This window comes from Callorhinus ursinus, unplaced genomic scaffold (genome assembly GCF_003265705.2).
Source record: "Callorhinus ursinus isolate GAN/ISIS: 27379988/994484 unplaced genomic scaffold, GSC_fseal_2.0 scaffold24, whole genome shotgun sequence".
Taxonomy (NCBI): Eukaryota; Metazoa; Chordata; class Mammalia; order Carnivora; family Otariidae; genus Callorhinus; species Callorhinus ursinus.
The window spans coordinates 18,138,199-18,164,200 of NW_027397086.1; the positions used below are offsets into that span (position 1 = coordinate 18,138,199).

Consider the following 26,002-nt stretch of genomic DNA (forward strand, 5'->3'; position numbering starts at 1 on the left):
TCGGTGTCCACTGAGGCACAGAGAGTGTGTATAGGAAGCAAATGGTGACGCTGGAAAGTGGACCCAAGCAGCCTGGCTCCACAGACTGCATTCCTATCATGTGATTAGCTATAGGCCTCAGATTAGTGACACAGGCATGCTTATCTTTATTTGTTCATTCATTCAGGAGAATGGACTTTGCATCAGGTTCTAAGCCAGGAGCTTGGGACACCAAGTACATTACTGATCCTACCTGTCCTTGGTATTTCCAATTTGATGATGAACACAAACAACTATAGGACCAATGAAAATAACTAGTATTAGGTACTAGGGCGGACGTGCAGGGCGAGGCTGTGGAGGCAGACACAGGGTCCATAACCCATGCAGGTAAGTCACAGAGGAACTGGCACCTGAGTGGAGTCCCAAGGACAATGTGGAGGCTGGAGGAATGGAGTTGGAGGAAGAAACAGGCACCGAGGCACAGAGCAGGAAAGAGCAGATGTCAGGGAAACGGCAGGAAGCTTAAAGTGTTCAATGTGAGTGGATTGGGCAAAACGGCAAGAGGGGAAGTGTCAGCAAGGATGTCACCTAAAATGGCCTTTCTGCCATGAGTAAGTCTTGGGCTTTATCCTGAAGGTAACATCAAGCCATTCAAATGTTTTAAGACTAGGAGTAATGGGGGCCAGGTTTTCTTAGAGGATAGTGGTGGCCTGGGGAGGGATGGCCTTGCCTGCAACTCTGCTCTCAGGTGCAAGTTCAATCCACACAGGAGCTGCAAACCTCCTGCCAGACAGCACACGCGGCTAGCAGGAGCCCGAAGAGAATTATGGAAATGCTGTGTGCATCTCTATGGTGCAAATAACCAAAATGGACTTCAAAAGACAGAAAATGTGAACTGATTCGTACCAATGAAATAAACTACAAAAGGTTAGTGAAGTGCCAGGCCCATATAGTTTTATGGATAAATGCTTCCAAACTTTCAAGAACAGATCATTCCTGGCTAAAATAAATCATTCCTGGAGCACAGGGGGGGAAAAAACCCAGCTGACTTTGCAGTTAGCGTAACCTCACTCTAAAGCCTAGAAAATATTTCATTAAATACTAGCAAATAAAGTTCAGAAATGAACTTCTATCTCGTGATGTAAATTGTTTATTATGGTTAAGAGACAAGACAGGAATAAGGAAGCAGTAAGACCCTCACTTAAATAAGATCAGAAATTCCAGTGGTTATAAATCATACATACAAAAATACTCAATTTTGCCAGTCATTTAAAAAAATCCATATGTTGAGGGGCACCTGGGTGGCTCAGTGGGTTGAGTATCCAACTCTTGATCTCAGGGTTCTGAGTTCAAGCCCTGCATTGGGCTCTGTGCTGGGCGTGGAGCCTACATTAAAAAAAAAAAAAAAAAAAAACTCCTTGTTTAAACAATGAGGTACAATATTTTCATCTGTCAATTTTAGAAAGATTCTGAAACTGGCCATTCTGTGTTTGAGCAAGGATACCAAACAACGAGCAGTTTTGCGTGCTTTCTCGAACCATTTCGGCAGCAACAGGTGTCAGAAGACTGGAAGGAAATAATACATTAATGGTGGTTTCACGATTTCCTTTATTTATTTAAAAAAATTCAGATATAAGTAACAGACCATAAAATTTGCCTTTTAAAGTATACAATTCAGGGTTTTTTGTATATTCACAAGGTTGTGCAACCATCACTGCTGTATTACCGCAAAACATTTTCATCATTTCAAATTCTTTCCAGACTCTTCCTCCCCTGGGATCTGCTCTCCAGTTAAAAGTATTCTGCCTTCACAGGCCTGGAAATGCCTCCAGCTTGGGAGGAGCCTGGCCCTGGACAGTGGGGGGCGGGGCAGGGGTCAGGCTTAGCAATCTCCCATCTGGGTCTCCAGCCAGTGGAGCCATTTCTTTCCTTTCCCAGCCACTGGAGTGGTACCATCTAAGAGGCTGAGTCAGGCTGTGAGCCAAGGCGGGAGGCGGGGGCCAAAGGGGCCAAAAAGGGCCAAAGCTTCTCAGGTCTGCCTGCTCAGAACAAGCAGAGCTCAGGCCTCACCCCAGAGTTACTGAACCAGAATCTCTGTGGGCAAGGCCGAGGCATCTGTATTTTTTTTTTTTTTTAAAGTTCTCTGGGTGGTTCTAACATGCAACCAACGTAGAAAAGCCCAATGTGAAGCCATCTAAGCCTGACTGTAGTGCAGGTAAAAAGGAAGATTTCAAAATTAACACTTGACAGAATTCTCCCAGTAATTCTGATTATGAATGGTGGAACATGTTATTTACAAAAATATAAAATAAAAAAAGGAAAGACAGTAAACAAAAATACATTATTGTTAATGTTTTGATTGTATTCAAATTTTTATTTTGAACAAAAAACTTAATACAATGATTTTAAATAATAAAACGTGGTATATTCTAGACACTTGTTGGTATTTTGTTTTTAATTTGGACTCCTACAGTTCTGTTGTGATGCTTCCTTCAACATTAAATTATTTCTTACCATATTATCACCACTCTAAACTTGCTAAACAAAGAATCACTCTAAGTGAAGCTCCACTTGAAGCTTCACTTTACCACAGAAAACACACACACAGAACAGTCATTTTTTATATTTACAAAACACAAGAAGTCTGTCCAGCCATTTGGATTTGTTGTTACATTGCCCATACTGAGATTAGCAAAAAGCTAACTAATAAGCAAGATTTCACTTCAGCAGTGCAAAAGATGGCATCAACCAAACTTCATTAAACAAACCAACAAATTACAAATTCAGTAAAATTCAACTTGTGTAATAGAGATTTAAAAAAAAAACACAAAGTGGGTCACAACTAGACTGGTTTTCACTGTGCAACTTTCCTCAGGGAACAATACTACCCATTTCACATAGAAAGGAATATGCATCAAAGCCTTTGTTCATGAAAAAAATGCCCTCCAAACAAATTCGTCATAAGGCGCAAAAAAAAAAAAAAAATTTTTTTTTTTAATGAAGCAGTTTGGCCCAGAGAAAAGGTTATACATAATGTGTATACATAGTATATGCACATTAATAGATACATTACAATTGAAACCAGGTATGTTAGTCATCAGACAATTAAATGAATTGGCTCAGTGTAGTGAAAATGTGTCCATTTTCTGTAAGTATGTAATTATTGCTGATATGCTACACATTATGCTTTGACACAGAAACTGTAGTAACTTAGAACTTAAAGCTGCCATATTGCCGGCATCAGCCCTGCAGCAGGCGTTCATGTGGACAACATGCCATCCAATCCTGAAGAAAAAGCAAAAATTCCACTACAGGAAAAAAAAAGGCTTATGCACTGTCCCTTACATTTTTGCCTATTTTTTTTTAAACAAAAACGAGTCCAGTTCACCACAAGTTAAGCACAACCTGACAAGCAAGTTCAGCGGCAGGATGAGGAGCGAAGAGTGAAAGACAGCATGCATTTACAACTAGCTCCGGTCTAGTCTATTCTGTCATACAAACTGGAATACAAAAATCCAATTTAAATAAGACTAGACTAACTGTAAGAGTTAAAAAAAAAAAACACATACACAGTAGACTTAGTTTGATACTGATTAATTTTAAGAGGAAAACTCATCTTGTCCCCACTTAATACTCTACTGCAATTTATTTGATGGCTAGAATATTTACTTACTTAAAAAAGATATTAAATACCTGTATCATGAAATTACATTCTTTTTAACAATAAGACATACTGTGTAAGAAAATAGCTCATGTGTGAAATGTGTCTGAAATGCATTTTTCCTCACAACTATCAAAACATCCACTCACACTAAAACAAACCACCCCCCCCCGAAAAAAAGTTCAGGAAAGATGGGGTGCGGTCGGGTAAGGAGCAGAGAAGGAAAGGTTTACCAGCACAGTGATTAACAATGGTTCAAGACAGAACCAACAAGAGTTGGTCAAAAGGATGCCTTCAATACATGGCTACAATTAAAAACCCAACTCAACCACTTTTGGTTCATTGCAGTGAGACCAAAAAAAAATCTCTCACAGATTCATATAAATACTAGACTCCAGCTCTTTTATTATTATTTTTAAAGTTTTCCCATTTGTTTTTGCAAGGCCTAGCTACCTTATTACAATTTATATTTGCTCTGCAACAACTACAAGAGGTAGGCATAGAGCATGAAAAAGTTTCTTAGTTAGTACCTCACTGTGGGCTGTTCACCACATACCTTTCACTTTAGACATGTAAAGGGATTACTTTCTAGCCTTTCCTAAACCCCAAAACAAAGCTGCTGCCATCCCATGAATGTTCTAAAAGAGTGGTACTCACAAATAAGAAACTTTCTCTACTGAAGGATACTGTCATAGTGTTTGTTGCAGAGCATTTTCATATATATATATATTCATTTATTTTTAAAAAATAAACAAACAACAACAAAAACCAAACCCAGGTTCCTAGAACCAATTCTCTTGATTCACTACTTCCACAAAATAAAGTGTACCATTTGGCCAAGACTACAGATGTGTTTTTTTTTTCTTCACAGATGCAAGTGCCATGCAAAATAAATTAAAGAACAGATATCAAACATACATGTGATAAAACTACTGAAGGTAGATCTTTAAAAGCATTTATATAAACATAATTTATAATACTTCTCTTTTTTTCCTTTAGGTACAGTCACAAAGCTGCTGTCATACATCTAGAATTTCCTCCGCTGTGCCTCCACAGCGCAATCTGTAGCGACCAGTTCTCCAGCTTATGGTAGGGTCCCATAATGCCGACAAAAAAATGTATATTGTCATCGATTCACGGATGAACCAGGCTACTGCATAATCAAGTTTTGAGAAACACAGTGTGCCACCCTGAGGATTTAAAAAAAAACAAACAAAACTGACTGATCGACTGTTGAACTAGACAGTTAAAAAAATGAAATTCTTCAATTTCACTCTTTTAAATACACCACATAAAAATCAAGCCTGCTTCTTTGTATGATTTAACTGCCATACTATATCTGTTAAAAAGTGTTAATGATGAGTAGAAAAACCATTAAAATCATGGCTATCCTGACCTATTTTAGTTTGAATACTTGATTTTTGGGGGAGCCTTAATAAAAATCATTTTATTACATTATTTTTTGGGGAGCCTTAATAAAAGTCATAGTATAACTACCAACTGAAAGTTGAAAATCAAGTTGAGTTTTGCATCTGCATTCTACCAAGGAAAGTAATGTTTAAACCTGATATTAACCTTCAGTGGGAAGCTAACGAATGGCTCAGATAGATTTCTTCAACCTTTTCTAAATTAAAATAGTTTTAGTTCTACCAAATGACTGCCAACGTTTTCGTGCCTATCCACATACCTGGACACCCCTGAGTTGAATGTAGTCAAATATAAACCAGGCCAGGCAATGACACATGAAAAATACCATAATATCCCATCTGAATACATGGTGGGCTGCCCATCCGATAATTAAACTGGCAACAAAGCACTCTGAAATTGGCTCACAAATTATTGTAGCAGGAAGCATGTTAATTCGCAATTTGGTCCACCTTAAAAAAAAAAAAAAAAAAAGACTTTCTCTAAACAACAGCTTGGTTACAAGACTAATCAATTTTCCCCCCATATGATCAGCCCTTTACCCTGTAATATAAAGGCCCTCCTCTTTAAAGAGTATTTAATGAATTTCTTTTCTATTTTTATTTAGTATATAAAAAAGCCTATAAATTCATTTGTATGGATTATAAAAGTCAAAATATAGAAAGTTAGAAGAGATCAGCATATTAAAGAAATCAAATTCTCAACATCTTTTTTTAAATTTTTTTTTTTTTAAGATTTTATTTATTTGACAGAAAGAGACAAAGCGAGAGAAGGAACATAAGCAGGGGAAGAGGAGGAGAAGCAGGCTTCCCGCGGAGCAGGGAACCCAACGTGGGGCTCCATCCCAGGACCCTGGAATCAGGACTTGAGCCGAAGGCAGACGCTTAACCGACTAAGCCACCCAGGCGTCCCTCTTTTTTTTTAATTCTTTATTTAAATTCAACTTAGTTAACATATACTGTATTACTGGTTTCAGAAGTAGAATTTAGTGATTCATCAGTTACATATAACACCCAGTGCTTATTACATCATGTCCCTCCTTAATGTCACCCAGTTAGCCCGCCCCCCACCCACCTCAACATCTCTTTATTGAATGCTTTCAGGGTTATACAGCAAAGAAAATATATTTAGACAATAAGTTTATTTTAATAATGATGTTAAACTCTTTTCTGAAACTAAGCAAAATTTGACTTTTAGATATTTTAAATACCAAGTTAGATCATGTAAAAATTATTCCCCCCACCCTTTTTCTTTTAACCAAGTATAAAAAGAAAAAAAACAGCTGATTTACCTGATCATTCTGGACTGAAACTGGGAAATTGAGTAAGAGCCAGAGTTTTGCATTGCAACCTGAGTGGACATCGCAAACCTCCAGCCTCTGAAAATTAAGACAATTATAAAATGTACTAAGATGATGATGAACACATGCAGGCATGATTGACTATGCATTTACTCATCACTATAAAGAGGAAGCAACCATTGGTGTTCAGGGGGAGCCTAGTTCTCAGGATTAGCACCCTACTTGGGGTGTATCATACTTATGGATGTTTTAGCAATTACACAGGCCCCATGACAGTACCATGTACAGCCTAAGGAACTACAACCCCTCCGTTTACAGTTGAAAAAATACAGACATTCTGAAAGTACTAAGTGGAGTGGGTTCTGTATTTCATAGTTTAGTCCCTGATCACTTACTCAACAAAACCAAAACCAAAAAACCACTAGCTCAAATGGGGGAGGGGATATCCACATGTTGTAGATATTCAACAAGAAATGCAAACAAAAAGTAGCATTATGTATCTCATGGGAAACACTATGAAACTATGAGCCACATGAATAACATCATGAAAGAATTTTAAAAGCATCCCTCAATTTTTAAAATCTTTAGTAAATTATCACACAAGGCAATGAAAACCCCTTTAAAAGCAAACAAGTATTTTGTGACAGAGAAATGTTATTAAGTCATTCTGTGAATCGTTAGGTGGCTTCATAGCAAAGCACCAAATAATCTACAGAGAAATTCCAAAATGCGAAATCATATTCTTTAAATTTTCACCTGCTGGCTTATGACTGCACTAATATATTTTTAATTCTTCTAAAACACATAGAAATTTACATCTATAATAATGTAAATTTATAATCACAGAGAAGCTTCCTTTTAATGTCAAACCACATTAAAGAATGTAAAAGAATCAGGACATTTATTTTCTTCACTTATTTCTTTCATAACATATCTATGAATAATAGGAATTACTTTGTAAAATATTAACCTATTCTGTACTCACTAGCAAGAAATAAAATAAAATAGCCCCAAACCCATGGGTTTAAAAAATACAATAAACCAACAGAAGTCAGGTACTAAAAATACTATAGCCTGATGTAATTTAGTCTGCTTACCGGTCAGCTATGGCTTTGGCCATAAAGTAATCTTCAGCAATGTATTGAGCAAAAGCTATCAGCCCTCCTGCTTGATCTAACACATCCTTTCTCATTAAACAAGACATTCCCGTCACACATTTGAAACCAGTTACATTGGCAGAGATATATGACCTTGGATGAGAAGTTCCAAAATATACCTGCCAAAACAAAAGCAAGAACGTTTATGTATAATTAGAATGTTATGTTAAAAGTAAGGTATTTATAAACATTTTTTTCCCTAATGAACTTCCTTTAAGTATGACTATCTTATTATTCTTAATTACCTGAATAAAAGTTACTACAAAATAATGTTTACATGTAGCAGGCAATCAGTAATTTCTTATTTGATTGACTATTTTTTTTCAAGACTTAATTTATTTATTTTAGAGAGAGAGAGAGAGAGAGAGAGAGAGAGCACGTGAGCAGGGGGCAGGGGCAGAGGGAGAGAGACTCTCAAGCGGACTTTGCACTGAGTGAGGAGCCCAATGTGGGGCTCAATCCCACGACCATGAGGTCACGACCTGAGCCGAAACCAAGAGTCAGACGCTCAACCAACTGTGCCACCCAGGTGTCCCTAGACTGACTATTCTTTTTTTTTTTTTTCCCCAGCTTTGTTTTCTGTTTATTTTCTTGTTTTGGAAATTGTTCTTTAGTTTGCTGGAAAGCAATCCTGTTTATAAAGAGTAGAACCAGTGTTGGAATTATGATTTTCTTTAAAACTATAACATATGATCTTAGGTGAACTTTTTAAAAAAATTTTTTATTGTTATGTTAATCACCATATATCATTAGTTTTTGATGTAGTGTTCCATGATTCATTGTTTGTGCATAACACCCAGTGCTCCACGTAGAACGTGCCCTCTTTAATACCCATCACCAGGCTAACCCATCCCCACACACCCCCTAGACTGACTATTCTTGTTACCACTATTACAAAGAAAATTATACTTCTAGGAAAACAAAGTGTATTCTACTCTCAGATAAATATTTTGTTCCATAAAGCTGCAAGATTCAAAGATTTATCCAAATAAAACATAACTGGGATATAAAATAAGTCAGGTAAAAATATCACTCACTGACATGTCAAATATTAACAAATATTTTATATAGCCTACTATTAAATGTTCGTGTAATGACACATACCCACACCTACATATACAAGTGTATGTACGTGAATATGTGTACTCACACATGCATACATACATACAAACACCACCTATAGGTATATCAACCTACAGGACAATCCTATTTTATTTTATTTTTTTAAACATTTTTTTTTAAAGATTTTATTTATTAGAGAGAATGATAGCACGAGAGGGAAGAGGGTCAGAGGGAGAAGCAGGCTCCCCGCTGAGCAGGAAGCCTGATGTGGGACTCGATCCCGGACTCCAGGATCATGACCTGAGCCGAAGGCAGTCGCTTAACCAACTGAGCCACCCAGGCGCCCCAGGACAATCCTATTTTAATCCCTTTCATAGCTAGCTGCTTCCTGCCCCAGTCACTGAGCTTTTTCCCAATTTCCCCAAGGTTATTTTTCAATGTATTTTTCATAAACAGGGTAGATACTAAAATTCTGTCTCCCATTTTACTCCCCCTTTCCCTAGATACGCTTTGAAGTCATGAGCTATGCAAGTTGCTAAATTAGTGGTAGAATAAAATGGTCATCACCCTAATTATTAGACATAAAACATTATTATTTACATCTGAGATATGCTGCCTTTCTCAGTTAGCTTGAGAGGAGAACGGTGATTTTTCTCAATGGCAGGAGTTATGCACACAGCGTGGAACAAGAGAATTATCAGGGGTGATGAAGAAGATGATTCTTGCTACCTACCCTATGTCCAGACTGCAGTGAAGCTCTGGTGTTTGTGGGACTGAACTGAACCAAATATGTAAGACCAGAAGCACACATCTTAATTCCTTAAGCAGTTATTATGTGGGGCTTTAAGAATGAGGTGGAAATAGGGACTATGTCAATGGCTCCCAGGATTTCTTTACAGACTAGAACAATCCCTCCTTTTCCATTCACTCTAAGTACGGCAAAAGGGGCCTTTAAGGATTAAATTTAACCTGAGGGACTGACCGTGATCTAGGAGGTGTTTACCACTGCCATACACATCAACTTGGGTATTTCTAAAACAAAAATACAATGTGGCATATCAGAATAAAGAGTATTTTATTTTAAAGTAGCAGCTCAGAGTTTCTCTTAATAAACAAAAACTCTAGTATTTAAAGATTTTAACAATTTCTTGCAATAGGACAAATATATTCATAGGCAATATTAAGAGCTCATGGCTCAAATTGCCAAAGGTTAAATTCCACTCACAATGTACCTTTACCCCCTTAGATCTGCGGTAATCACAAGACCGAAATACAAAATAATCTAAGTGCAGATATGCTTAAAAGCAAGTTGATATTTAAAAGGCTACACCCGTATGTCCTTCCCTGATGACATTAAGGCAAGTTTTTCTTCCCAAATGTGTACAGCACAGGAATGGTTAAATCAGGTACAGAACATACATGATAGACTGTGACACAGCCAATAAAAATCACTTTTCTAAAAAGTTATTAATGATATGGAGAAAAGCTAATGAAGTGACAAAAGTCAACTTATTTTTAAAAAGCACATAGAAAAAAATAGAAACTTCCTCTAATAGGTAGGGTTATGGGTTTTTTATTTTTTGCTTCTTTCATTTTTCCAAAATTTATAGTTCACATTTCTGTTATAGGGTGAAGAGAAAAAAAAAAAAAAAAAGGAAAACCCAAAATAAGTTTCTCAGGTTAACTTTTAGAAATCTGTTTCTAAAGGAAATCAAACAGGGGTGCCTGGATGGCTCAGTCGGTTAAGCGCCTGTCTTTGGTTCAGATCATGACCTCGGGGTCCTGGGATCAAGGGTTTCCCCCCTGTCAGGCTTTCCTGCTCAGCGGGGAGTCTGCTTCTCCCTCTTTCTCTCCCTCTGCGCTCCGCCCCCCCGCCAAGCTCCAGAACGCTCTCTCCTCTCAAATTAAAAAAAAAAAAAAAAAAATCTTTAAAAAAAGTAGGACATCAAATGGATTTTATAATGATTTGTATGAATAATTTTCCCTTTTTTGTATATTTAAAATACCCGGGGGATGCCTGGGTGGCTCACTTGGTTGAGCATCTGCCTTCGGCTCAGGTCATGATCCCAGCGTCCTGGGATCAAGTCCCACATCAGGCTCCCTGCTCCACGGGCAGCCTGTTTCTTCCTCTGCCTGCCAATCCCCCTGCTTGTGCACTCTCTCTCTCTCTCTCTCTCTGACAAATAAAATCTTTAAAAACTAAAATATTCTGTGATATTTAAAAAAGGTTCTTTTCAGACTGGATCTCTGAAAGAATTATATGCCATGTGCTTTTATGTAAATCAGTAGTCTAGAACCTAACTCTAGAACTGAGAACAAGAGCCATAAGGAGAAAGAATACACTCTGCTCAGCTGGTGATGAGACCACAAGAGGTTTCCTGTGCACATTCCTTCTCTGCCAGAGGGCAGTGAAGTTCAGCTGTGAGTGATTCCAGGGGCCCAAAAATGTCTTCACTAATAAAACGACTATTCTCATCTTGAGGATGTCAGTACCTAGCAGGTTAAAATAGACTTAATCACAGTTAACTGTGGGTAGCTCACCCCAACTCTCAGACTTAAACTAGTCTCAGGTTTCTGGTAGATGAGGGATGTGACAATAGGAATATTACATATGACCACCATACTTACCTGTTCTAATGTGGCGGCAAAGCCCTGTCTGTCTGCTACATAAGGCAGACCATGAACCAGGCCTACTTTCTCTGTCATTTGGTTAACCATGTCAGTGAGTGTGTCTGGAATTACTACAATAAAAAAAGAAAAAAAAAAGGTGGCAAGGGAGAGAGAGAAAAAAATTATTTTTAGTAAAGTGCCCACTAATGTGAAACGTATTTTGTGAGCTATTATCCTTTTTTTTATATTTGGATCTAACAGAATCATTCTCAATCACTTTTCTAAGTAGAATACACATCTCAAAAAAGGCATAATACATGATAAGCTAATTTACATGATATATTTTCAGGCTAATATATACCTAACGTGTACCAGAGACAGGATATACCTTGAAAATGTTACTCTCCCTGTTTCAGAACCTCCAAACTGAACTACAGACAATGTGTTCTAACAGAAAAGGTACAGGAGCAGAGCTCTAAAGGACCTCGGTCCTTATGTTGGCTCCCGCATTCTCTAACCATAGGAAATGAGCCTCCGCTTTCTTACAGGGTATCCTCTCTCCTAAAACCGCTAATGTGAACTGAATGGGATGATGCTTGACAGAGATGTGTACATGTTATGAAAACGTAACAAATATATGAGAGAAAAACAACTGAACACAGCAAACATGAAGAATGAACATAATCTCTGACCACGAACTGAGAGATCTGTAATGATCCTAATTAGGCATGCCACACTTCTATTAGTTTCAAATCTGCATTTTAAGCTAATAAAAAATTTTAAATCATTATCCCCTCTTCAAATAGCAAACATCTCCTATCTTTTTACATGACTTTATTTTTATTTCCTTCAAGTCTTATGAACGAAATCTACTCTATGAAGTGTACTTGGACCTTAAATACAGTGGTTCTCAACTGCTGCCCTGCAGGGGACATTTTGCAATGTCTAGAGACAGTTTTTGGTTGTCACAACCAAGAGGTGTTACTGGCATTCAGTGTGTAGAGGACCGGGATACTCGCTGATCATCCCACGGGGCGGCCTTGGCAACAAAGAGCTATCCAGCCCAAAACGCCAAGGTCGAGAAACTTGTGGTAATTAGATATAAATATCTGAAAATGCAAAACTGCAAATTATAATTTCAGTATATAAATGCCTTCCTACTAAAATAAGCCATGTATGTATTTTGGTAATAGATTCACCTATTAATTTTTGTGAACTATATTTTGTGTGAGATAGTATGTTATTAGTGCCACAGACTACAGTAAAAGATAAGGGTTACATAAACAAGGGAAAATTTACAACTATGAAAAATCTTGTAGAAGAGGCTATAAAATGGACCACGACTTTTTCTTAATAGCTGGAATTTTCTCTTTAAAGCAAAAATATTTTTATACATGTAACATTCTAGGTTAGCATTACAAAATTCCAAATCTTGGTAAGTATAACTTGACATTTTACCATAAAATAAGATGAAATAAAAGGATTGATAAATATATTTTCAGACTGCTTTTGGCATTTTACCATCAAATGGACAGTTTTGTGAAATAAATAAAAAGCAGCTCACCTCTTATTCCACTATCACAAATCCATATCAGATCATACTTTGCAACTTCATATCCTGGCATTAAATTATTAATTTTAGGATTAATGCCAACTTTTTTGCCACCTAAAAATATAAAGGTGCAACAGTGAAAAAGATTCATGCAATATTGAAAATATTTTCTATCATACAGATATAGGGTAGGGAGAAGTGAAAAGTACTTTTATACATAATAATTTAAACAAACATACTTTATCATTATGCTTTACATTCCTTATTATTCATAACATATTTAGAAAGAAATTGTTCATTCTCAAAGAGAATTAATTTCTTTGAAAACGTATTATTTTCAGTTTTTTAATTCTTAAATGCATCAGTAGTATGAATCAATGTTTAATGGCAAATCTCTCTACAAGTCTTCAGAATAAGCCTATAGGCTTTCAAAAAACATTTTCTTAAAATATATTCTTTTTGCAATATCATAAAAGTAAATTCTATCGATCACTCCCAATTACAGCGATATAGAAAACCCCCAGATTGAAAATATTAAAGAAACAAAAAAACAGACTCTCATGTCTGATTGAGAAAACAGGGTAATTGGGGAGGAGTAGGGGTTTTTTGTTGTTATTTTGTTAATCCCAGGTATGAAAAAAACCTGTGTTTTTAGTACTTAAGTTTTCTCAAAAGGATATAAACATATCCTATCACTACTCCAACATGCATAAAGCAAACTTGCTAATAACTTCACTCTAGTTTAATACAAAGATTGCTCATACTTAATATTATTAAAGCAAAGGGTTATTGCAGAAGTAAGTTGTTACCTACCAATAAACAATCTAGCATCAACATTTGGATATTTTCCAAGAAGCTTCTTACATACATCAATGGCTGGATCATCATGATCTTGTACACAAAGGAGGACTTCATACTAGTCAAAGAACACATTTTATGTAAATTAATCTCTTACAAAAATAAGCACATTATTAGTATTTGCTGACTGATAAAAAGGCGTTAGGAAAAACAAGCAATTGTACACACACAGTTTAAAAGTTAAGAGAGTACTCATAATGGATGCAAACACTTATGATATCAAGTGTTGCTTTAATCGAGATCAGCTTCTCCCCGAAGAGGGGCTTATTTGCAAGCAGAAGAGATAATGAAGGGCCTGGCAGCCCTCACAGCTGAGGGCCATTCCCAGATAGGCATGACCTGGTAATTAAACTGGATCTCAAGCTTCTCCATGGCTCCGAAGCTTTACCAAATACTCACAAGGTGCCCAGCAGTGTAAATGCAACATAGAAAGCAAAATAAACACACCCTCTGTTCTCTAGAAGCTTGGTCTCTGAATTTATCATTTCATGAAGGTGCTATCAATTACGTATCAACTCCCCTTATGATCAATTTAAAGGGCTTTCCCAAACTCTTCGCATGGAAAGGACAAAGGGAGTTTAGATTTTTGCTGTACAGTAATTTCTGAAATAAAATAGAATTTGACTAAAAAACCTATCATCCTGAAAAGCACGGTTAGCCTTTTAACAATGAAAATACCCAGGGTTCTGTTTTGCTCAGTAGGTTAGGGAGTCATTTCTTTGCCCTTGACTGGTTTGGTCCGTTACCCTGAGGTATGTATTTAAAGAAGAGAATACTGGGGGCGCCTGGGTGGCTCGGTCGTTAAATGTCTGCCTTCAGCTCAGGTCATGATCCCGGGGTCCTGGGATCGAGCCCCACATCAGGTTCCCTGCTCAGCGGGAAGCCTGTTTCTCCCTCTCCCACTCCGCCTGCTTGTGTTCCCTCTGTCAAATAAATAAATAAAATCTTTTAAAAAAAAGAGAAGAGAATACTGGGCCCCACTCTTACTTTTGAATTAGAACTCGGGGTGATTCTGACATGTAACCAGGTTTATAAAATCTTGAGCTAAACTTTAAGTTACCATTTAGTAAACTACTAAATTTTTAAAAAGTATCTGCTTTCACATACAAAGATGCTACTTCAATATTTTATGGGGTAAGTATTCTAAGTAGTAATTTTTTTTCCCAGAAGTGCTGCTAGATTCATGCTGACTCCGCGACAAATTTCCTACCAATCTTTTTCTAAAATGGGGTTGGCATTTTTAAGCAAAGGAGGGAGGTTAATTATGTCCACGAAAAAGATAACAAATCTGTGGGTCCTAAAAAATAAAAAGAACTAAGGACATAACTTTTTAAGTGTCTAACATACAGGGACTAGCCAGGTAAAGGGGAAACTCAGCAAAAACTGGCAATATGGAAATTGGTGGCTGAGTATGAAAAGGGGCCAGGACTAAGGTCAAAGAAGGAGGTAATACGATTTTTTAAGTGCAAAAAAAAATGTTTTCTCAATAATTAAGTAGAGGGGTAAACAATGTATACTTCCCTCATACTTTCTACCTATTATTATTATACATTCTATCAACTATCTACCTTTAATGATGACTGACCAAAATTGCCACTCAGGAGGTATCAAAACCAACTTTACAACTACCCAGTCTTCAGGGACCAGATAAAAAAATCGGAGGATGGGAAGGAACCACTCTGGCCCACACCCTTGATTTTCCCAAAGGGCTGACTCTTAAGTCCTATAAAGCATCAGTCATCCTCGCAACCTGACTCTAAAAACAATGTTTGGCTGAATCAGCCAAAAGGCATTGACCTTAATAATGAAGATCAGAAAGATTGACCTTCCAAAGGGTAAAAGTAACAATTGGCTTCCCTACTAGAGCAAGCTGTTCAGCCAGGCTTGCGGTAAAGATTTCCTTGTTTTTCCAAACACCACACGATTTCTTGAATGCTTTTATAATTTATGCTGTTTTGCAGGCATGACCGAATACAGTGAAAGGAATATTCATAAGTGATATAATTCCATAAAATATAATCAAAAAGCTTTGTAAAATATATGTTCTAGAAATGATTTCAAAGGAGGCAGAGTTTACCTTTCTTCAAACGCAAGGTTTAAAATTTTTATTTTAGGGGCACCTGGGTGGCTCAGTCAGTTGTGTTCAACTCTTGATTTCGGCTCAGGTCATGCTCCCAGGGTCCTAAGAGCTGGAGTTCCATATGGGGCTCCCTGCTCAGCAGGGAGTCCACTTGAGATTTTCTCTCCCTCTGCCTCTCCTCCCACTTGTACTCTCTAAAATAAATACTTAAAAAATTAAAGTTTTTATTTTTATTGATTATACCTCTTAAACTTAATTTTAAACAAAAATCAAAAACCTCCTGATTAGCCAGGTGCAAATAAAACTCTATTCACATTATCTAAAAAATGTTCAGACTCTTATTAAAAAACACATAACTCGGGCGCCTGGGTGGCTCAGTTGGTTAAGCGACTGCCTTTGGCTCAGGTCATGATCCTGGAGTCCCGGGATCGAGTCCCACATCGGGCGCCCTGCTCAGCAGGGAGTCTGCTTCTCCCTCTGACCCTCTCCCCTCCTATGCTCTCTATGTCATTCTCTCTCTCAAATAAATAAATAAAATCTTTAAAAAAAACCACATAACTTTTGCTTGTTTCTGATACTGAAAATGAAACTCATACCAAATAGGAGGTAAGCATTTCAAGTATTTTCTACAGTATGAGATTTTATTTTTTTTTATTTTTTTTTATTTTTTTTTTAAAGATTTTATTTATTTATTTGAGAGAGAGAGAATGAGAGATAGCACGAGAGGGAAGAGGGTCAGAGGGAGAAGCAGACTCCCTGCTGAGCAGGGAGCCCGATGCGGGACTTGATCCCAGGACTCCAGGATCATGACCTGAGCCGAAGGCAGTCGCTTAACCGACTGAGCCACCCAGGCGCCCATACAGTATGAGATTTTAAAGGAGTTCATTTTTCAGCTATGATAATCACCTGTGTCTTCAGTTTGATCAAACATTTTATTTGCTAGGAATCTCTGTATTAGAATCGTTAAGTCACTCCAACTACCCTGCAACTGGCAAAACACAACATTATCAAATTGGTTAAAGGCTTTCTTAGTTAATACCAAAAAAAAAATTTCTGAAATGTTTTTTAAAGACTGTGTTTGTTTACTTATTTAGACAAAGAGTGCCTGAGTTGGCGGGGGGGGGGGGCACAGGAACAGAGGGAGAGGGACAAGCAGACTCTGTGCAGAGCCCAATGTGGGCTGAATCTCACGACCCTGAGATCATGACCTGAGCTGAAATCAAGACGCGGGGGCTTAACTGACTGAGCCACCCAGGTGCCCCTGGATATTTTTATATTATCTAAAGGATCGGGCATAAGTATGTATCTTCAAAAACATAAAGTTTATTTAAAAATATTTCAAGATAACATTTACTTTATAAATCTGAAAGGGCTATAACAGTGAATTCCATTATAAATCAGTGTATTATGAATACATAAAGTCTAGAAATAAACCCCAGAGTAGTTTAGATAAGAAGGTTAGTGTTCCACAACTCTTTGGTAAGGTTACTATACAAATAGCTAAACTGGCTAATTTTCCCTTTTCCCTTTCAAACAGTGCAATGACTAAAAAGGCTGAGAACAAGAGAGGTGTAGGAAATCCACAAACTGGGATTCAGCCCTTTGATATTTAAGAACTGAATATCTGAAACAGCAATAATCATGAATGCTACTTTTCAATTTTTACAAATAAATTCAGATGCATACATAATATTAGGTTTAGGTATATAAATAACATTAGAAAAACCTCACTGATAAACTTTGCACTATAGCAAACAAGATAAAACATCCTTTAAAATAGAAAACTGTTTTAATGATATTAATCATATTGCATATCAAGTAGAAATATCTTGAATTGTTCTACAAATAACTACACATTTTTACAGAAAAATTTTATGATGATATTTGGATCACAGAATATGAATTTTCTATAATAGAACCGATTTAAACCCCAAATGCCTAGAACATTCTCTGGCATGGAGTGATTAATACACTTATTAAGTTAATGCATTTGTCCTTAGGATAACTTTTGAGTGAAAGAAAGATGCCAGGAAGGAAATGTTTCATAAGAACACAGCTCTGAATTCAAAGTCTGGACAAGTAATATTACATACTTCTCTATTTTCAAGTAATTGTCTATACAGTTTTCCAAATTTACTTGGCAAATTCCTATCTTGCAGATTCACCACATATATTGTGCTTGGTCTTTTGATAATGGATTCGATTTTCTGTCTTCTCTAATTCTTTGTTTAGATCCTGTTAAGGGTAACTACACTACCAGCAAGAAAGAGTCCAAACATGGCACCGGACTTGTAACATTTTAAACCAATTCTGTATTTGCAAAAAACCCACCATTATTACCACAGCCTCACTCTGGTAATAACTCTGATCATTTAATTTAAAAACTCTTCATATGGCCAGAATTTACTAACATAAAGCTGTCAAGCCATTTGAGACAGATTGCTGCCTCTTCCCTCTGCGGCTAAATCTCTCCCTCAAACGCCATCTATGCTGACATCAAGCTGAGTGCTCAATATTGCAGAAAATGAACTGTATGGCTTTTTCATTATGTTTTTCTTCCCCCAAGGAATAAATATCAAAATAAGTGGAGGGGCGCCTGGGTGGCTCAGTCAGTTGGGCGGCTGCCTTTGGCTCTGGTCGAGATCCCGGCATCCTGGGATCGAGTCCTGTGTGGGGCTCCTTGCTCAGTGGGGAGTCTGCTTCTCCCTCATCCCTCTGCTGCTGCCCCCCCCTGCTTGTGCTCAATGCTCTCTCTCTCAAATAAATAAAATCTTAAAAAAAAAAAAAGTAGATTGGGGTTCCTGAGTGACACAGATGGTTAAGTGTCCCAATTCTTGGTTTTGGCTCAGGTCGCAATCTTGGGGTCCCAGGATGGGGCCCCAAGTCAGGCTTCCAGCTCAGTGCAGAGTCTGCTTAATAAGACTTCCTCTCTCTCTGTCCCCCACCCCCCGTCCATGCGTTCTCTCTCTCAAATAAATAAAAATCTTAAAAAAAACAAAACAAAACCCAAAATAAGTGGATTGACAAGATATGTAAAGTACAGAAATCTTTCAGGGCAATTAGTATAGTAACGATTCTCACCAAAATTTAAACCCAGAAATTCAGAACAAGTACCACCAATAAATCTTGCACGTGTCCAAAATTAAATAAAATTTCTGAACTTCAACATGTTCTTTTTCCAGAATGGTCTATAATGTTTGGAATCAAATCAGGAGGAAAACCCTATGTCCAGAATGAAACTGGACATACTTCTGGAAAACAATGTTCACACTCGGAAAAAAGCCAATAGTAAAGTTTGCTGGGCCTGGCAGTCACACAGATGTCCCTTTCAGGACTACATGCTTCCTGGGTGACACAAGCGACTTGTCTGTTCATACTTAGGTTTGTGGAATTTCAGCGGTTTAACTTCAGTTTCTTGTGGAACATTTGCCACTGGGCTTGGTCTTTTAAAAAGCCAATAAAATGCCATGAGGTCCGTTTCCTTTAGATTGCAGGTCCCTAGCACTTTCCCTCCGCTTTCTATATTTTCTATTTACACAGCTAACAAACAGTACTTTTATAACTAGTAGAGTTCTGAAAAAAGAATAAAAACAATCTCATATATGTGGCTCCTCATTTTATAATAAGTATCAAAACAGCTTTCTCTGCAATCAATTTAAATACCTCAATGACATAAGTGCAAAAAGAAGCAAAAACTAGAGCTCGAGATAATCTCAAACTATAATAAAAAAAACTCCATTCATTCAGAAGAAATCAATTATTAATTTATCCCAAATGTTCAGGATTAATGGATACATATGTTCCTGGGTTATTTTTAGAAACTCTTTCTACAATTAAAACCCACACTAACTTCCGCAACCAATTCAATTCCATCATCTTTCAAGGACCCAACATAAAAGTTCCGTAACTAAGTTCTCAGGGTGGGTGACTGGGGAAAGGGTGGGATGAGGACTAAACAATTAAAATGTGACATCAAGTTTCACAAGGATAAATGCATGATTCTGGCTTAATAATAACCAATGAAAATATTTAATAATGAGATTTAATAACCAATGAAAATATTCATTAAAAATTCTCTTTGCATTTACTTACATAATGCGAGGTTTGAAAACCTTCCATTTTTCTAATTAATTTTATTTGTATCATTCTTTCTAAATTACAAAAGGACACTTTTGGCACTTTTAGTTTAAAAACATCAAGTATGTATCTTATTTCTAAAAAATTACATATTCAATTTATTGGATAGATACTGCATGCATATATACACACACACACAGAAGAAAAATACGTAATTGTTTTGCTTCAAATTAGCTTCAAATACCCACTTCCAAACTTTAAAAGCACTAATATAAAAACAACACTAAAAAATAACCAATTATACTTGTGTCCACATACTTAAGAGGTGTATTAAGGCTATTACATCTGTGTCTTCTCTATTCCTTTCATTGATGCTACCGAGAAAAATACGGGCTGAAAGAAAAGAAATAAGAATGTCACCCTAAGAAATGTGGTGTGTGTATTATTTTCCTTCTCACAACCTGAAATACACTGTCCTAAAGAAATAGGAGGGGAAGGGTCTCCAAGTGGCAAAAACTATGGACAAACTGAGACAGGCAGGGTAAGAACTGACCCAAGTAAATAGGGACCTTGGAGGAAAATTCAAATGAACTGAAAAATCAAGCAGGTAGAAATGTAAAGACACATTCAAAAGCGGTGTTTCAAAGAGGCAATTTAAAAAGCTGCAATAAAGCTAGATACATAATCTCTTGATTTAGTAAGTTCTCCTAAGAAACTAAAGGTGGAATATTAAAGGGAAGAGATAAAAGAATACTGTCATCTCAAGAAAACCGGGAGTTCGCCAAAGAAGAATGTTGAGTTCACAGATCTACAGACTGTATAAATGACACAAACAGTACAATTAGGCATTAAAGCCTAGAAAGATAAAGAAATTAGAAATTAGGTATGAGGAAGCCCCATCTTACTGCTAATTGTAACCTATTCTTGGCTCAAAAGCCAGATTTCTCAAGGGAATTTACATTTACTTCTAGCTTTCCCAAATCTCATTTCAGACCACTAAACACTGTTTTTTCTCTCTCACTGCCTTTTCCTCCTGTCGTTCACATACGACTCTCATGGAACAAGATTTTTATATTCAAACTATCAGGGACTTAACAGGGTCTGAGTTCCAGGAGGTCTACTCTGGGATTTCTAATTCAGATGGACATGCAGGTGGTGGTTACAAGGTTACAAAAGGAATCTGCACCCCTTCCTCTACCCCAATTCTGTCCTGTAACTGCTCCTATTACAGCATCAATTGTATGAGGCCAACATCATCATGCATTTTTTTAATACCTCTACCTTTTACAGTCAAAATGCCTCTTTAAGGGTTTACCATGAGAGAAAAGCAAAAAAAAAAAAAAAAACAAAAACAAGAAAGAAAGAAAGAAAAGCTCTCACCCATTCCTAATGAGTACAAGGCTGTACTTACTTTGGGATAATCCAATTCGAAGAATGTCTCCAAGTTGTTGATTAGGTTAGGATCTACCCCTTTCAGGGGCTTCAGAAGAGACACGCCTGGGAGCTTGCTATACGGCTGTTTGTCCGTTGCCTTCTTGTTGAGGTGTAATCGGCTAAAAAGCAAATGATGTATACGTCATTTCTGCAGAACACATTAGTGCCAAATCTGTATAAAGTATGTGTTAAGCTATCAAGAAATTACTAAATTCTAAGTTTTAAAAAGCTATCTGAAAATGAAGGGATGTATAAGCATACAGTTTAAGAAAACCAGAACCAAGCAGAATGAATGTTCCAGTGAAGGCTGGAGCTGAAGACTGTTGTTTATGGCTGTACTCTCAGTGCTTAGAGAACCATGCCCAGCAGAGAGGAGGCATTCAATAAATACATGGTGAAGAAATGAATTATAGTGTTAGCCCACATATTAACCACCCTTCCTCCCAAACTGCCATCACTGTAGACCAAGACCTATAACAACAGTGGGGGGAATCCCTATCTTCCCCAGAAAAAGAGAAATATAACCAGAAAAATCTGAGAAATTTATAGAAATCTGTAATAAGCAGTCCACACAACACAAGACTGAAAGAAGTACTACCCTCCCGGACAGCAAGCAAGAAAATGGGATAACTAGCAGAACTCCTGATATACATAAAATCAGAATGGCAGGGATGGAACAGAAGGAATTTGAAAGTAAGAAAAAAAAATCTCAATGATAAGAAAAATGTCTATTAATGCCATTGGAAGATAACCAGTGCCACCAATACACAGATAAGTTGGCCAACGTTCTCAGTGCTGGTCCATCCCAAGGGTGCTACAGCACGGGGCTCCTAAGGAGGGAAGCCATGCCAATTAATGAGAGAATTTGCCCCAGTTAATGTTCATGGTGTGACAACAAAGAGAAGAGATGCCTTTCAGCAGAGTGGTGATGTTTCTATTTTTTTTTTTTTAAGATTTTATTTATTTATTTGACAGAGACACAGTGAGAGACAGAACACAAGCAGGGGGAGTGGGAGAGGGAGAAGCAGACTTCCCACGGAGCAGGGAGCCTGATGCGGGGCTCGATCCCAGGACCTTGGGATCATGACCTAAGCCGAAGGCAGATGCTTAATGACTGAGCCACCCAGGCGCCCCGAGTGGTGATGTTTCTAAAGGAAGTCACTGAAGGTTTTCCTCCTTCTCATAAGCAAGTCTCCAAGCACTCAACAGTAATTAGAGGTTAGAACAATCACGGGACCTTGCACAAGATATTTTAAGACACACGTTCTTCCACATTTTAACATCTCTAAAACCGATGGCATCTTAAAAATTAGTGGCATCCAGATGGCAGTCCTAAATTAGTAGCATGAAAACCAACCAATGAAACCTTCTAGAAGATCAAGAAAACACCAGCATCAATGCATCTTTGATTTGATGAAATACACTATTAATCTATGAATGACTTCTGAAAGTACACCACTAACATCACGCAGAGCAGTTAGCCATGGGCTCATGTTCAACTAATTAAAGGCTGGGATGTGCCACAGCGGAACGTCTAATGTTTCAGATAAGGCCACAAAACATTTTATAGAAAGAAAACAGGTTACCTACAACGGAAAAAATTTAAACAGTAAGAGATTTTTTCAAAGAACAAAATGGTATCAATATCTGATCTACAGCCCCCAAATACCAGAAAATAATGGGGTACCATTTCCAGTAGTCCTGCTTGGTGTGGTTAGTGCATAACTTGCTTTTTTACTGGTCTGAGATGAGAAGAAATGGAGAGAAAGCGTTTAGAAACAGTTACAGCAATCTGACATTTCCATGCCATCCAAGCACGTGATCAGTATTTATTTTTATTGTAGCCTACCAAAGTATCAGTCTATGCCAGACTGGAAATATTTTAAAGAGCTGATCCTCTGCCATAGATAGTTTGGAAAATATTCAACTAGCAAGTTCATCGAGAGGCTGAACAGAGGTAAAACCATGATCTAAAATTTATATAACCACTGGGGCATGTGGGTGGCTCAGTTGGTTAAGCGTCCGACTCTTGATTTTGGCTCAGAGGTCATGATCTCAGGGTCGTGGGATTGAGCCTGCACTGAGTATGGTGCCTGCTTAGGATTCTCTCTCTCCCTCTTCCCCACCCCCCACGCACACGTATGCATTCTCTTTCTCTCTCTCTCTCTCTAAAAAAAAAATAAGGCGTGCCTAAGCAGCTCAGTCTGTTAAGCATCTGACTCTTGATTTAGGCTCAGGTCATGATCTTGGATTGTGAGATTGAGCCCTGCATGGCGCTGAGCATGGAACCTGCTTATTAAGATTCTCTCTTTCTCTCCCCCACATGCCCCCCCACTGCCACTCTCACATGTGTGCATTCTCTAAAAAAAAAATAATAAAAATAAAACAAAATTTATATAACCACAAAAATGACCACTATTCCATACCTAACAAAATGGCAGACTAGATGTCTGGAGAAACCTATCCAATACAGAACATACAGATTGCTGGAGAAAAAAAATTTATATATTTAATTGATTGACAGTAATATCCACATGGTTCAAATCACTGAAGATATTAAACATGAAAGAAGTCTCCCTGTCACCCCTGCCCCCCATTCTCAGCATTATTAGTTTCTTACTCATCTTTCCAGAGACTTTTTAAAAAATGCATATACAAGCCAACACACATGCACAAATTCTTACATATTTATAATGTTTAACATAGATGCATTAAAAGCTTCTTTTAAAATACATAACTGAACTGTTAGGAAAATAAATGAAACCTCCCAGGTCAGAAACAAGGAGAAATCTCTGAGTGAGGGAATGCTGACTGGCCCCAGGGACATCTGTTGGTGGAGACAAGCCTGAGACAAGAATGGGGGAACTCTGTTCTGTCCACCGTGTATAAATATGGAATCTCTGAAAGGCAAAGTAGAAAAATGCTGGCCCACAGTGGGAAGATGGGGATGCTGCCTTCTTGGATTCACTCCTGAATGAAGTGGAATAAAAGGAAAAAAGTCTTCCAAGAGAACACCGAAACACATGGGTTTGGAACTCATAATGCAAACTACCTGTGATGTTTGAACAAAACCCAAGGGAAATAAAAAAATTATAATCACTGACATTAGAAACTCAATAGACAGGTAGGACAAAAGAATGCATATACAGTTTAAAAGAGAACTGGAGAACTGGAATCTAGATCTGAAGAAATTATTCAGGATGTGGCAGAGAGAGAATGGGATGGAAAGCCACTGAAATCATGGAACAGTTGGAGACATGGGAGGATAAAACAAGAAGGCCTGAAATCCCAGGAATTTTTTCATCTCTTCCCACTCCACGATCTTTAAGTGCTATTAAACTTATCAAAACATGCACGAGGTCATGCCAATACAGAGAAACCCAGACCACTAACCCACTGAATTTGGCAAGTCTTTAGATTAAAAACAACAAGGATAACTTAAACAGTGTTAAATAGTCTAGTGTTGATTCTATTCCCCCCCCTTCCCTTCTTCTTTATTAAGACATTTTAGTTTAAGACACACAGATCAATGGAACAGAATACAGAGCCCCGAAATGGGCCCTCAACTCTATGGTCAACTAATCTTCGACAAAGCAGGAAAGAATGTCCAATGGCAAAAACACAGCCTCTTCAACAAATGGTGTTGGGAAAATTCGACAGCCACATGCAGAAGAATGCAACTGGACCATTTCCTTACAGCACACACAAAAATAGACTCAAAATGGTTGAAAGACCTAAATGTGAGACAGGAATCCATTAAAATCCTAAAGGAGAACACAGGCAGCAACCTCTTCGACCTCAGCCGCAGCAACTTCTTCCTAGATACATCGCCAAAAGCAAGGGAAGCCAGGGCAAAAATGAACTATTGGGACTTCATCAAGATAAAAGGCTTTTGCACAGCAAAAGAAACAGTCCACAAAACCAAAAGACAACCGACAGAATGGGAGAAGATATTTGCAAATGACGTATGAGATAAAGGGCTAGTATCCAAAATCTATAAAGAACTTACTAAACTCAACACCCAAAGAACAAATGATCCAATCAAGAAATGGGCAGAACACATGAACAGACATTTTTTCAAAGAAGACATCCAAATGGCCAACAGGCACATGAAAAAGTGCTCAACATCGCTCGGCATCAGGGAAATCCAAATCAAAACCTCAATGATGTATCACCTCACACCCGTCAGAATGGCTAAAATTAACAAGTCAGGGAACGACAGATGTTGGCGGGGATGTGGAGAAAGGGGAACCCTCCCACACTGTTGGTGGGAATGCAAGCTGGTGCAACCCCTCTGGAAAACAGTATGGAGGTTCCTCAAAAAGTTGAAAACAGAACTACCATATGACCCAGCAATTGCACTATTTACCCCAAAGATACAAATGTAGGGATCCGAAGGGGTACATGCACCCTGATGTTTATAGCAGCAATGTTCACAATAGCCAAACTGTGGAAAGAGTCAAGATGCCCATCGACAGATGAATGGATAAAGAAGAGGTGGTATATATACACAATGGAATATTATGCAGCCATCAAAAGAATGAGATCTTGCCATTTGCAACGACGTGGATGGAACTGGAGGGTGTTATGCTGAGTGAAATAAGTCAATCAGAGAAAGACATGTATCATATGACCTCACTGATATGAGGAATTCTCTAATCTCAGGAAACAAACTGAGGGTTGCTGGAGTGGTGGGGGGTGGGAGGGATGGGGTGGCTGGGTGATAGACATTGGGGAGGGTATGTGCTACGGTGAGCGCTGTGAATTGTGTAAGACTGTTGAATCACAAACATGTACCTCTGAAACA

At 37.8% G+C, this 26,002-nt stretch overlaps 1 protein-coding gene across 1 annotated transcript in view; it reads right to left on the reverse strand.

Moving 5' to 3' along the window:
* Window positions 1-2,320: 2,320 nt before the first annotated feature.
* Window positions 2,321-26,002, reverse strand: part of UGCG (UDP-glucose ceramide glucosyltransferase) — a 39,031-nt gene continuing 15,349 nt past the window's right edge. The window contains exons 2-9 of the mRNA XM_025888231.2: window positions 21,173-21,314; window positions 13,560-13,662; window positions 12,759-12,860; window positions 11,213-11,325; window positions 7,463-7,641; window positions 6,357-6,443; window positions 5,328-5,517; window positions 2,321-4,830 (exon numbers count right to left, since the gene is read on the reverse strand). Coding sequence (XP_025744016.1) covers window positions 4,660-4,830; window positions 5,328-5,517; window positions 6,357-6,443; window positions 7,463-7,641; window positions 11,213-11,325; window positions 12,759-12,860; window positions 13,560-13,662; window positions 21,173-21,314 — 1,087 coding nt within the window. The 3' untranslated portion in view covers window positions 2,321-4,659. The remainder of the gene's footprint in view (window positions 4,831-5,327; window positions 5,518-6,356; window positions 6,444-7,462; window positions 7,642-11,212; window positions 11,326-12,758; window positions 12,861-13,559; window positions 13,663-21,172; window positions 21,315-26,002) is intronic.